The sequence below is a fragment of the Delphinus delphis genome, chromosome 4 (genome assembly GCF_949987515.2).
Source record: "Delphinus delphis chromosome 4, mDelDel1.2, whole genome shotgun sequence".
Taxonomy (NCBI): domain Eukaryota; kingdom Metazoa; phylum Chordata; class Mammalia; order Artiodactyla; family Delphinidae; genus Delphinus; species Delphinus delphis.
In genome coordinates, this window is record NC_082686.1 from 137,206,409 (window position 1) to 137,220,299 (window position 13,891).

Below are 13,891 nucleotides of genomic sequence, written 5' to 3' on the forward strand. Positions count from 1 at the left end.
TTTTGGGGAGTCCCTATGATATCAATCAAAGTTCCTCTGAAAGGAAGTTAAATCATGAATAAATTATGGTCCTGGTCCTTAAGAACTTTAAAATCCTAATGGGAATGAAAGCCTGAGGAGGAAAGTCTAGGCAGGTACTCTCTAACTGTAAAATAAGGCAGATACATATTAGAACTATTACAGACAGTAAAGTATCATGAAACTACAGGAAAAAGATCACTAAATCCAGTAGAAGTAGCCTCAGATGCCATCCAGAGGAGTTGGCATCCTGGCCAAAGTGAGACCTGCAGTGATGAGAGGTAGTGGTATTCCAAGGTGCAGAGAACAAAGTGATCAAAGATGCCAAGATGGAAACACACAGGCGACACTCTGGGAACACAGAGTAGACTGGTATGATTAGGTCACAAGGCAAGAGTTTGGGGAGAGGGAGGCTTTAGAAACAGAATGAAAGAAACATGGGTTGGGACCAGAGTTGAAGAACTTTGTACTCTATTTAGCAATTGCATATTTTTGAGTAGGAGAGTGACTGGCCAAAGTGTAAAGAATGGGTTGAAAAGGCAGGAGTGTGCATTAATTTCAGCTTGTACAAATACTACCATGGCCCAGGCTTTGGGATTAGAGCTTAGATTTGGGATTAGAGAATTTTGGGTGACAGAATGGGACAACGAAGAGCTGAAGATGATTCTGCTCTTTCAAGTCTAGGTGACTGGGAGGCTGTTAATACCAGTCACCAAGCAGAAGCACGTTTGGGATGGAATAGGTTTGGTTTGGGGCATACTGTTGACATGCCAAAACTGATGTGACATATCCTATTTCCTGATTATGCCTGGGATTGTCCAAGAGGTATCACCATGACTAACATACCATATTGGAACCACCCCTTGGGATAAAGTGCCACAGACACCGTTTGCACATGACACATAATGTTCTTGGGGTAACTGGGAGGTTGATCTGAAAGGCTGGCTGTTCAAGGGTTCAAATCACCTTCATTGCAAAATGTTGACTGAGCACCGACAGGATACCTTAGGCCAAGTACACATCTAGACGATCAAAACTGATGGCCACACGGCAGGGCTATAAATAGTAAACAGCAAACTGAAAAAGCAACCCTCATCCTGAGGAAAAATCGATTTAACATTCTCCCAAATTCCGAAAGGAATTTTTTGTTTTGTTTCAGATGCCCAGCCAGGGACTGTTGTATGAGATGGAGCCAAAATAGCTTGCCTTAAGTAGGTCTGCAATGGAGGCTAATGAATGTATTGGGTTCTTTTACTGGAACTGTGCTTAAGAACTCAGATTCTGGAGCCAGCCCGCAGGTTAGAACACAATTTCATCACCTACTCCGCGGTGATTTTGGACAAGTTACACAATCTCTGTGCCTCCAATTCTTTACCTGTAAAACAGGCACGGCACATTCGTGAATTCCACAGCCACGACTGAAGACTCCTGGCTGCCAGCTGCTGTGCTAGACAGCGGCGAGGACCACTTTGGGTAGGTAATATTCCAATGTAGAGGGAGGCGGACGATAGAGCTAGTTTCAGAGTGAGAGCCCCATAGCGTAGGAAGAAAATGGGATAATTCCTGTAAAGCGTTTAGTGCAGTAACCCGCGACGGGAAATTCTTTATAAAAGCTACCTATTATTTTATAACTTGCCCCTTCGCACCCAAAACAGGTAGGCTCTCAAGAAAAGCAAGTTATTGAAAATGTCCCCGCCTAAAGACAACTTTCGGGGGCCGGGGGAGGATCGCATCCTCCTCCCTGGAGTCAATGCCCCTTACCTATCCACCCATCCCTAGGGACGTGTTGGAAGGCTCTCTTGTGCTAGAAAAGCCCCCACAAAAAAGCCCCTAAGCCGAGGGGGCATTGTTGGGCTGCTGCAGAGGTAGGGGAAGGGGAACTGACAACTAATATTCACAGAGAAAACTTCGCCGCCCCACACCGCCTGGGAGTAACAAACCCAAGCTCTTCTGGGCTCCCCCTAGAGCAGGCCGGCCAAGGAGTGTCCCCGCCTCGTCCCCGCCCTCGGCCACGGGGAGCCACCGACCACCGCCCAGATAACAATGGCGCCGACGGGGGCGGGGCCGCGCGCGCCCCGGGGAAGCGGGCAAGGGGAGGCGGCCCGCGGCCGTAGCCGACCCCGCGGCTCGCTGGGGTCACGTGACGCGGCCGCCCCGCCCCGCGGCCCAGCCCGGACTCTTAAGGCTCTGAGAGGGGGCGGGGGAGCGGATAGAACGGGCGGACGGGGAACGACCGGAAGTGACGAAGGGGCGTAGTCTGCGACGTGCGGCGACGTGGCGGCGAGGCCGGCGCCGGGCGGCGGAAGTGGCTACCGCGCTGGGACTGGAGTGTTTGTGTTTTGGTTAGCGAAGGAGCCGGCGGCCGGCCTGAGGGGAGGAGGGAGGAGGAGGAAGATTTAGTGGGAACTCGAGCGCCGGCGGCGGCGGAGGAGGAGAAAGCAAAGAGGAAGGCGGAGCGGCGAGAGGCGGAGACGGAGACCGACGGGGGCGGCACCGCGGCACGAGCCCCGCACCGTCCAGTCTGAGGGGAGCGGCGAGACGAGGAGACGCGCCACCACCGCCGCCTCAGCCTCAGCCTCCTCTCGGGCTCCGCCTGGGACCTGCAGCCGGAAGCTTCGGCGCCGCGGCCCCGCGAGCTGCGGACTCAGGTAACCGAGCCGGCCCTCCGCCTGCGCGGAGCGGGTCGGGACCCCGGGTGGTCCGCGGGCCCTGCCGGCGCGGAGTCCTCCGCCCTTCCCTCTCGCGCGTCGGGGCCCGAGACTGGAGATGGGCCGAACCCGGCGTCTCGACCCACCGGCCCTGGTGACTCATCCTTCGAGGGGCTTCGGAGGCCAGGATTTGGGGACCGGCCGAGGGAGCGACGGGTGTCACCCTGTTCCCTTCTCAAGATGGCGCCGCGAGAGAGGGCCGGAGGCCGCGGTTCCGCCTGCTCAGTCCTGGCAGCCCGGGGTTGGGGGGGGGTGGTCTCCGGCCAGAAGCAGGCCGGATTCCGGGGAGGAGGATGGGAGAGACGGCCCAGGGGCCTGGCGGAGCCTGCCTGCTCGGGCGATCGGAGCTGGTGTCAGTTGCTCAGGTGCTCTCGGAGGAGGAACTGGGGCTTCCAGCAGGTGTGAATTTGGGGAGCTCCGCCTACCCCCCGACTCCCTGAGCCGGGTAATGGAGGGAGGAGGCGGCTCGGGAAGCCGGGCTGTCTAGGGACTCTTGTCTCATCGTTGGAAGGTGGTGAACCGCAGCCTTAAACAACTCGGCACAACTAGGTCGCTGAACACACTCACTGGATAGAGCCCTTTAAACGTGCTCTGTTGTTCGCCTCCCTGGAAGCTGGTTATCCTCCTGAGACTCAGACTTTTTCAAGCTCTGAACGTCATAATTCACATATTTGGTTTTTGTTTTTTGCTGAAGTGGTGCCTAAGTGTCCAGTCAATTGCCTTTCACATAACTAGTAGAGAAAAAACCCACATGGACACCACTGCGGTAATTCAGGACAGCTCAGAAACTTTATTCTTAGTGTAAAATGGGATAATAAAAAGAGCTCGTAGGGTTGCTGTGAGCCTAATTCATAGGATGGTGCTTGGCACAAAATAAGTACCCAGAAACGTAAGCTGCTGTTAGTTTTCATCAAGGAGCACCCAGGAGGACTTTAACTCTAGAATGCCAGGTGTTTTCAAAAGATTTAAAATGCACTTTGTGCAAAATCTTGTGCTTTTGTGAAACAAAAGTTTAAGTAGTGAATGCAACTATTACAAAATGTAACTTTTAACCTTAATGTTATGCTAACTGTATATTTATAATTAGATTTAGATATGTTTTGTTTGAGATCCTTGGAGGGAACTATAATGCAAGGCTTTAAACCTTAAAAGACAAAGCTAAATCATAATCTTTTTTAATGGGCATCTGATGTTTTCCGTGCAATTTTGGGAGGACTGGAAATTCGGAGCATGTTGTCCTTGATGAGTAATTCAGTTTGCTGTTTTGTAGGTAATCAGACAGCTGGGAAGTGTTTTAGTTGCTATCGTATGTACTATCTGAAGGTGTGTTGGTGCATTTTCAGTCTACCTGACTTTCTTTTGATACTTGGTCATTATTTCATCAAAGGGGCACTTTAATTGCCAATTTTAAATCCCTGCTGTGTGTTGACCACTGTATTAGAAACTTTTTACATATATAGTTTCTTGTTTACTTCCCACAGCAGTTATGAAAGTTAGGTATACTGGAAATAGAGGCTTTGAAATGAAAGCACTTGCTCCAGCAGAAATTGGTATAGCTAGCCAGGATTAGATCCCCAAATCTGATATGTTTTTGGGGTGGTAGGAGGATAGATGTGGGGTTGGAGCATTTTTTTATTACAGAAAATTTTTTAAATGTACAGAAGTAGGAAGAATAGTATAATGAACCCATCACCCTAGCTTCAGTTATTTTATGGCCAATCTTGTTTTATTTACGCCCCCATTGTTTGGAAGCAACTCAGACCTATTATTTCATTTGTCAGTATTTCAATACGTATTACTAAAAGGTAAGGACTCTTCAAAGCTACTGTTTAGGTAAGGCAGAGGTGATTTTATTGCCATGAATGTAAGGTCTCATGGATATGTTTATTAATGAGTTCGTGGTCAAGAGGGATTCTTGTATAAACTAATTTCATGGGTAAGGCAAATATCTTATTAGGTACCTAAATGAAATAGAACAGTGATTTGAGAAGGGGAATCATCAGATTTAATGTTATTAGCACATGATCAGCTTTTGATTAAAGATGGAAGAAAACTATGATGATTGATTTGTGAATAGATTGGAAAAGAGTTCTTTGAAAGTTCCCTAATTCTTTGAGATTGAAAATTAGCGTTCTTAGATAATAGTAGAAGACATAGAAGTTGCCCTTCAGGCTAGCTTTTTCTAAATGTGTTAAATAGAAAGTAACGACACATTTGTTAGCTCCAGAACTACAGAAAAGGATAACCAAGACACTAATTCACTCACCACATAGAGAACCACAGTTAACAGTTCCACGTCTGATATACTTGGGCACATCAGAAAACAGTTTTAAGTCTTTTAGGCACCAGACACACCACCTACTTAATATATTTGTTGCTCCAAAACTACCGTTAAATAAACAAAAAACATGTACTGTTTAACAGAAGCCTTCAAATGATAATGGCCAACATTTATTGAGCTGTTACTGTGTTCTAAGGTCTATTCTAAGAGCTTTCCACTTATTAACTTAATTTTACTCAAAACTGTTTTAACCTAAGTACTTGAGTCACCTTTCAGGTTGCCAGGGTTTGAAACTCAGCTCTGTTGAAGCTCTGTCACAGTAACTGTGTGACCTCAAGTTACTTAACCTCTCTGTGCCTGTTTTCCTCATTTTTAAGGATTGTAATAGTCAACTTTATAGGATTGTTGAGTGGCTGTGTTAAGTACTTAAAATCACCTGGCACAAAATTGAGTCTTTGATAAAGGTTAGCTTTAAAATGTTTTAAAAGCCTTGATTACAGCATGATTTTAGGCTCAAATCTCATGCCTTTACAGTACTGACAAAGGTAGTGAATTAAACTAAATGACACTCAGTGTCTATTAGAGGTTATAATTGTCATGCAATAATGTGTTACAGGCAGAATTTACCGAAGTGATTAATAGTAGATTTGCTTTGTTTTGCTGATTTGTATACTTAATTACTTCATATTTGTTTTTTTACAGGTTTCTCTACCTCCAGAAAGAAAAAAATTGACACCTTGCATCCTGGAAGTTCATTTAAGAGACTGAAATTAGGGACTTCTTTCAAATTTGGACATGGCTAATCGAGGAGCAACAAGACCCAATGGGCCAAATACTGGAAATAAAATATGCCAGTTCAAATTAGTACTTCTGGGAGAGTCTGCTGTTGGCAAATCGAGCCTGGTGCTTCGTTTTGTGAAGGGCCAATTTCATGAATTTCAAGAGAGTACCATTGGGGGTAAGATTTTCTTTTATCCCTTCTTCATTTAATTGAATCATACGTTGACAAATAAGATTTTGCTGTTCTGATTGTATGATGATAGGTACTAAGTAGGTCTCAGAGTGAAGAGCTGAGCAGCAGGCTCAAGCTTTATAACTTGGTTTTTGTTAAGGTAATGTTGTTTAATATTTCGATTTACTGGTTATCCCCAAGATGGTTATATGGAAGCTAAAACACAGATGTAAACATGAGTGGAATCAATGTCCCCAAGTATAAGATTTGATTGATATCTTTCTTGATAATGATTAGAAGCTTCTTCAAGTTAATACATGTTTGTGCTGAATTATATTGGCTTTAGAATGAATAGTGAAAATAGTAAAAGTAAATAGTAAAAGAGTTAACATTAAAATTCTAATTCTAAATAACTGAGGGAAGAGAAAAAGTGAGTGATTAATGAAGAGGGACATGAAAGGGAAATGGGACCTGGAGAGAAAGATGGAAGGAGAGGGGAAAGAGGTAGAGTAAGCACTGCTTACAGTGTTTTTGGTAAGACTGAGGCAAGGGGACGGTAAGATACAGGACAAAGAGGAGACAACTAACAGAGCATTGCTGTGAATAGAAGACAAGAAATTAGATAATTGAACCTCATCAGAGAAATCCACAACTGTATATAGCAGTGGGGCAAAACAGCCTTTTTTGGGCATCAGTTTCATCTGCCAAATGAAGCTTTTGAATTAGGTACTGTGTGGACAGCTTTAAGATCCGCGGTATTTTGCAAGGGGTGTGTAACTAAGCAGTACCATATTTTTTCCAGGTATTTTATACGTTTTAAAGTCTTACTTTTGAAATATGTAAGGCAGATACCCACTGGCATGTAGCAACTTCTTGGAGTCCGTCTTTCAGGAGCATAACTTTATGCTATGCATTGAGTATATGTTCTCAAGTAAGTACACTTGAGAATTTTATTTGTAGTTTCAGATCCTCCCAATAAGATAAATTACAGAACTCTAGTATCTCCTGGCTTTTCCCTACATACAAGAAATGTAGTAGATAAGTGGTATTTCCACTTTAATAGACTCAGCAGTATAACAGTGATTGTCAGCCCCCTCCATTTGTATGTCATGTTACAATGTGATCCCATTTTAGTATTTTATGGTTTTTATAATGGATGAGCATCAAAAGTATAGTCCATACCATGCAGCTTTTATTTTGATTCAGAAATCTTGGTATTTTAAAAAGCTTTAATGAAGTGTATCACACGTTCTTTGTGGTTTCTTTGTGAATACATTTGTGTGTGTGTATACCGTTTAATAATGAAATATAAAAATATGTATACGTATGATTTAATAATGAAGTATTACCTCTCAAGCTTTAGCCTCCTCCAGAAAGCAAATTGGGCCAAAGTTAACTAGCCCACATGGTAGGAAGAGTTTTAAAGAGTTTGAGGTTATGTCCACCCACCTTAAACTGGTGCAAAAAGTTAGTCATTATAACTGCTTTTTGGCAAGTGATTGTCAGTTGCAGCATTTTCCAAAGTACATATGCATCGTAGGCAAAATACCTGGGCCGATACGTTTGGGACTTGCTATGTGCTAACCCTGCCCCCCTTCACAGTGCATATTAAAATAACAAAAACACTGAAGTACTGTAGTAAAGAACTTAACTCCTGGGAAATGTATCCTAAGACTAGAACTTTGTTTTTGTTTTGGTTACTCCCGATTATCTTCGAAATGTATTTTTTCCTAATGACATCTAAGGAAGAACATTTAAAAGAGAAATTCAACCCCTTATCAGTTCATCAACATAAATATACATATTCTCTGATATGTGTGTATGGGAGTGTGTGTATATATATATATATATATATATATATATACACATACATATATATATATATAAAATCTCCATTTCCATTTAATACCAATTACCAATACCAATACCAATTGTCTACATTTCATTAATGAAATTGTCAAAAGGTTTTCATTCTAACACATAAAACTTCCTTAATATTTTCTACGAGTACAGATTGAGCTGGCTTTTTAAACCAACTTTAGGACTTTACATCCCAATTTCTATGTTAATGGTTACTGGCTGGATACCTTTCCACTATGTTGACCACATATTAATATCCTTAGGAGGTATGACAGTGCCATTATGATTACAGCTGTGAGCCCTGGATTTTTTGTTTGTTTTTGAGAGATAAGTGACATAATATTGTGTAAGTTTAAGGTGTAAGACGTATTGGTTTAACTTGCCTACAGTTGAGCACTGTTTTTTTTATGCTCTTTGCTAGCAGCTCTTCACTCTTAAGGACTAGATTAGAATCTAAGCATTTAAGGATCTCAAGGTTTGAGCTATTTAAGGTCTGTAACTTGTAGGTAATATGTCTTTTTGTTTTGGCTGATGTGTGGTAGGAGCTGTCTAAAAATGAACCTGGCCAGATGTTTTACATTTCATCTGTTCTTTATTTTTTACTTAACTGTTGATGTTTAATAACATTAGTTGCGGGCTGAAGAGCTCACTTAAAATTTTCATCTCTGGTTGTGTTGTAAGGTGGAAATCATATACTGCACTCTTGAATTTGTGTATTCTAGAACCTTATATTCATCAAGAACATCAAGGTTTCTTTAGTTTTTGTGGTTCTTCCTAAACACGATAGCTTGATTTAAGAATCCATGTTGTCTCACAATACCCCACACCCCTGCCCCTTGGCTCTATAGCACTCATAATGAGATAGATAGGTGGTGGGTTTAGCGCTTTGGGGAGTTCTAGCTTATTTGTAGGGGTTTAAAGTCTGCATGACATTTACGTTCCCATTGTTTGTCTAAGACTAGCCCATAAGGTTAGCAGGGAGCATTAGGCTCAGAGGGTTGTCATCCTTCTTGCTATTTCATCTGGAGGCACATAGCTCTTCAGTAAATACTTGTTGGATGTTTGGACTGGCCATCTTTCATTTAACACCTTGAACACCTAAAGATTTATCTTAAGTTTTAACAAGTCTTCCACGTGATTCTAGTACATGCCAAAGTTTGAGAACCCCTGCTTTCTGTGTTCTGAGGAGCCAGTATTACATTTACACTACATATTAAAGTTCTCCCACAAATGGAATAATTGCTTTTCTTTTTTTTAAACTGTAGGATTTTTTTAAAACTTGCTGTTCATCTAACTCCTCCAGTTTGAGAATTTCAAGTATTATGTACTTGGTTACATTACATATTAACCTGTTATTTCTTTGTATGGGAACCCCTTCCTGTTAACCTGCTAGGCCTCTTTAAGAGAGCATGGCTCCTTCTCTGTTCCATCAAGGATACCCTGCCTTGTCTTTACTTACGGGAGTTAGAATATCCATAGTTTTCAGTTATCTGTACTGATGCTGTTCCCTTTTATTGCCACAAATAATCAAGGACTGGTTATACACGAAATTAAAGAAATAAGTGCCTTCTTTTTTAAGCTATTTTCAGCAGTTATTAACCCTAAGTAGAGTGTCTGAAATAATTATTTCAGGGTTGTTTTTACTGGAAGAACAAAGTTTATTCTGTATTTAACATCCGTCCAGTTTTCTCTAAGGGGCTACCAGGACTTGTTCTTCTATTCAGATTCAAAAACATCTGGGGGAAAAATTATTAAAATTAAGAAAAACAAGGTTGGTTTCAAAGTTATTATTAACAGTCTTTTACCTTACCTTATCAATTTACAACCAGGACCTTCTTAAGAGTCGAGCGTGTGGTTAAGAAAGGGGTGGCGAGCGGCTCTATATCCACATTGTTTGATTTAAAATTCTAGCTCCAGCACATACCACGTATCATCTGAGGCAAGTCATACCCAGCTTTATTTGTGTCTTATATGAAATGGAAATAATAGTACCTTACTTGAGGTTTTTGGTAAGGATTAAATGAAAGTGCATATACATTTCTTGGCACAATGCCTAGCATTGAGTAAAATGCTTATTAAATATTAGCTATTACCATCACCACCATTACTTTTTGCTGAGTCATTTTTATCACTGTTGATATTTTTGTTGTATTGTCATGACATGACATTATTTTAGAACCGTGACTTTTCCACCTAGTGCAGAGCATTCAATTTAGGATTTGACAGTGTTAAAGAATTTTATGTCCAGATTTTCTCCTCTTGGAAGATAAAGTTTCTTATTAAAATTTATAGGAACAAATGAGATGTAAAAAACTTTATGAGCAGGTACTTCCTAAATTTGAGCCTTTCCAAAAATGGAGTTTTTGCAGATTCCTTCAAGTAAATAGCATGAACATATACAACTAAGTTTCTTTAAGTTCTGTATGGTAGATTCTTGCTTAACCCTCCCACCATTTGTTGATTTTCAAAAAAGCGGTTATTTATGTATGTTACATTAAATGCCTGCTCCCCACATCAACTAAGATATTTTGGAAGTTTTCTCAGAGAGAGAAATTACACAGTTAGATAGAATACGACATGTATGTACATACTAAATTTGCTTCCTAAACTGAAAAATAAAAGCAGCTAGAAAATTTAAATCTGAATAACTCATGTTTTTCCTGTAGTAGTAAGCTTTCTACTATTGCCCTTCACTTGTTAGCTGTAAGAAAGACTTGTTTGTGTAATTGCAATCTGTGCATTTGTTTACTTCCTTTATCTTTTTGCATCTGCATATTGTTTTCAATTAAAAGTACTTTTGAGAAAGGATAGAAGACCTAGGGACAAACCACCAGCATATAGTTTGCAATTCATGAGAAAAATGCTTTTTGAAATATTCATTATTCTTTCTGTTACAGTGAGAGTTAAAATTTGTGGGAGTTTATCTTTTGGTTCTAATTGAAAGAATATTACCTTTCTGCATAATAATATTTCCTTCTAGAAAGTACATATTCAGTATTTGAGATAGGTTGTATTACTAGGAGAAATTGGTAAAGATTTGGTATTTTATATGTTTGCACCAGTTCTGACCTAAAAAATTTTAATAGTCTTAACATCAGTTATTCCCCAGTGTTCCAGTTTAAAATGTTATCATATGTGGCTACTGAAACATTGCTGTGAATTAGGAGCCAATAAGCTTAGCTTCAATCCTGGCTTCCTTTTACAAACAGCACTGTTTACACATTTATAAAATGAGAAGAGTAAGCTAAATAAGGATTCTTTTAGGGCAGACTTTTTTTAAAGTGTGTACTCTCCTCCACATTAAACAATGCAATCAGTATAGTTAAACCTTTTCTTCCTCTTAAAATTTATTTCACAATTTGGGATCATGAACGTGTGTTTTTGCCCTGTCTTACTTAATTCATCGATGCCCTCTGGTGTTGCTGAAGTGTTCAAAGCTGTTTGGTAGAATGATTTTGCCAGTTAGCTCTAAGTATGGTGAACTACTTCTGTTGATTCACTAATTTGCTGGGAAATAAGATTATCAAGCTTTTCAGAAATTCATTTACTCAACAAATTTACCAACCTCCTAGCACTGTGCTAAATATTAGAAACCAAAGTTAACCTTTCCACCTTTTGGGTCTTACACCATAGTAATCTGAGGTTACTTATATGCAGTCTTCCTTACGATGCATGCTGAATTAATTCATCATTTGGAGTTATCATTGAGAGCCTTTTGTTGCCAGGCCTCTTGGTGGCAAATAGGGATGTATTAGAGTGAGAAAGGCAGCAGGAGTAATTCCAGAGGCGTTTGATTTTTGATCATTGGCTATTTTGATGTAAACATGAACTGCAACTACCAAATTACTAAATTCCTCAAGATGAGAGTGAAGTCACATATTGGATTTTGAAAATAAGAAATAATCCTTAGAATTTTACAAGTGTTGCAAAACAGTATTTGAGGGAAGTGCTGGTGAACAACATTCACCCTCTTTTCCAGGTAATATAGATGAGGAAGGGTAACAGCAGGATGAGGAACCAGTCATTTGTGGTTTTAGCCTGTTTGCAAAGCTGAAGATAGCAGTCACTCTTTGGATTCAAAAAGAAGAGATACCTTGATGATATGGGACTGTAGTCACTCTAATGATCAGGCACCTTCAGCGTTTCTCAGTTAAAAAAATAGTTACTTAGGGATTTCAGTGGTTCAGTGGTTAGGACTCCTGCTTCCACAGCCAGGGGGTGCGGGTTCGATCCCTAGTTGGGGAATTAAGATCCCACGTGCCATGTAGCACGGCCAATAAAAAAAAAAAAGTTATTTATCCTCACATAGAACGAGAGCCAAGAGGGGTTCCACTTAGTTGATACCAATTCTATTTGAGGTGTAATGTGAATGTATCTTGGACACATAGGGTCCTTTAATATTAGAGGGCTTGAACTTGAACTTAGACAATCCTAACTTTCTCATCTATTGTATTCATAAGTAATTTGTAAATTTTAGAAAAATGTGACTTCAAGGAAGTACAGGGTAATTTTAGGATAGCTTGTAAGGTAATTTTTAAGTTAGCTCCATGTCATATGATACAGTCATAGAGCTCATACAGCATTCTCACAGTGTCATCTGGACCTTACCATAGCTATATGAGGAAATACTAATCTTATAGATGAGGAAACTGAGGCAACAAAAGTGATTTGCCTGAGGTTTTGCAACTAAGTGACAGCTGGGATTAAAGACAGATCTTTCTTCATTGCCACCTGTATTCTGGAATTGATAAAGTTTAGGGTCAGGATATGCATGACATAAGCATTCTGTTATAAAATGTGTGGTACTTGGCAGGTACAGAGCCCCTTATATATCGATTTATTGATATAAGGAAAATAATGTGAAAGTATTTTTAAATAAAAATTCAAATCACTCATGTTCCAAAGTGAGCACCACTATGTTCATTTTTATGCCCTCCACATGTATCACATTTTTATTATTTCATTGATTTGTTCTTATAAGTCAAATCTCAAATGGTTGACATCGAAAAGTCTCCCTCCTGTCTTCTACCCACTTAGTTCTTTTTCCCAGAGGTAGTGTTACTTTGTCCTTGCAAAGTTACTATTATATTTATATCTGTGTATTTTCTCCTTTTTATGCAATTTGAAACATACCAGACCTACTGTAGTATACTTTTTATTTTTCACTTTAATACTGTCCCAGTTATCTACTACTCAGAAACAAATGAACCCAAAGCTTAGTCATTTAAAACAATTATTATCTCTTTTGTTTCTGGGGGTTGAGTGGGCTTAGGTGATTTTCTGATGTCATGGGTGGCAGTCAGTGCTGGGGCTAGAATCATCTCAACACATCTGGCAGCTCATTCTGGCTATTGGTTGGGACCTCAGCTGGGGCTGTCAGCCAGAACACCTGCATGTGGCCTTGCCACCTGGTTTGGGTTTCCTCACAGCATGATGGCTGGGTTCAAACATGAATATCCCCAAAATACCAGGCAGAGGCTGGGTAGCTTTTTATGACCTACCTCCCGGAAGTTCACATAGATAGTGTCAATTATGTTCATATCACAGGCTTGTACAGATTTGAGGGAAGTGTCAGTGTCATGTTGTCACAAGAATGTATGTGAAATCTTCTGGCCATCTTGGAAAATACAGTCTGATTTCTCATATCATTTTATGAAGAGCATCCTCATTTTTTTCTTGGCTGTATCAACATTCCTTTGAATGGATCATAATCAATATGCTTTATCAGTTCTAGTTTCAGATTTGCACATTGTTTTATATTTTGGGACGTTAACAGTGCTGCATTGAATAATTTAATTCATAGTCATTTCTCACATATTCCAAGTATTTCTGTAACATAAATTCCTCGAAGTTGATTGCTGTGTCTTAGGTTATATACTTTTGTAATTCTGATACATTTTTCCACACCGCCCTCCAACCAGCAACACACAGAATGCCTGTTATCCTATTTTACTAACTCAAGGTAGTGTCATACTTACAGATCTTTGCCATGCTTATGTACATTGATCTCTGCATTTTTGGTTTTTTTTTTTTTTTCCAGTATGCGGGCTTCTCACTGCTGTGGCCTCCCGC

At 40.5% G+C, this 13,891-nt stretch overlaps 1 protein-coding gene across 2 annotated transcripts in view; it reads left to right on the forward strand.

Annotated features, from left to right (window-relative positions):
* The first annotated feature begins 2,305 nt into the window (after nucleotides 1-2,305).
* Nucleotides 2,306-13,891, forward strand: part of RAB5A (RAB5A, member RAS oncogene family) — a 29,919-nt gene continuing 18,333 nt past the window's right edge. The window contains exons 1-2 of one of the 2 annotated variants that reach the window (XM_060011534.1): nucleotides 2,306-2,666; nucleotides 5,710-5,965. In XM_060011534.1, coding sequence (XP_059867517.1) covers nucleotides 5,803-5,965 — 163 coding nt within the window. In that variant the 5' untranslated portion in view covers nucleotides 2,306-2,666; nucleotides 5,710-5,802. The remainder of the gene's footprint in view (nucleotides 2,667-5,709; nucleotides 5,966-13,891) is intronic. The other variant, XM_060011533.1, reaches the window with a different exon arrangement.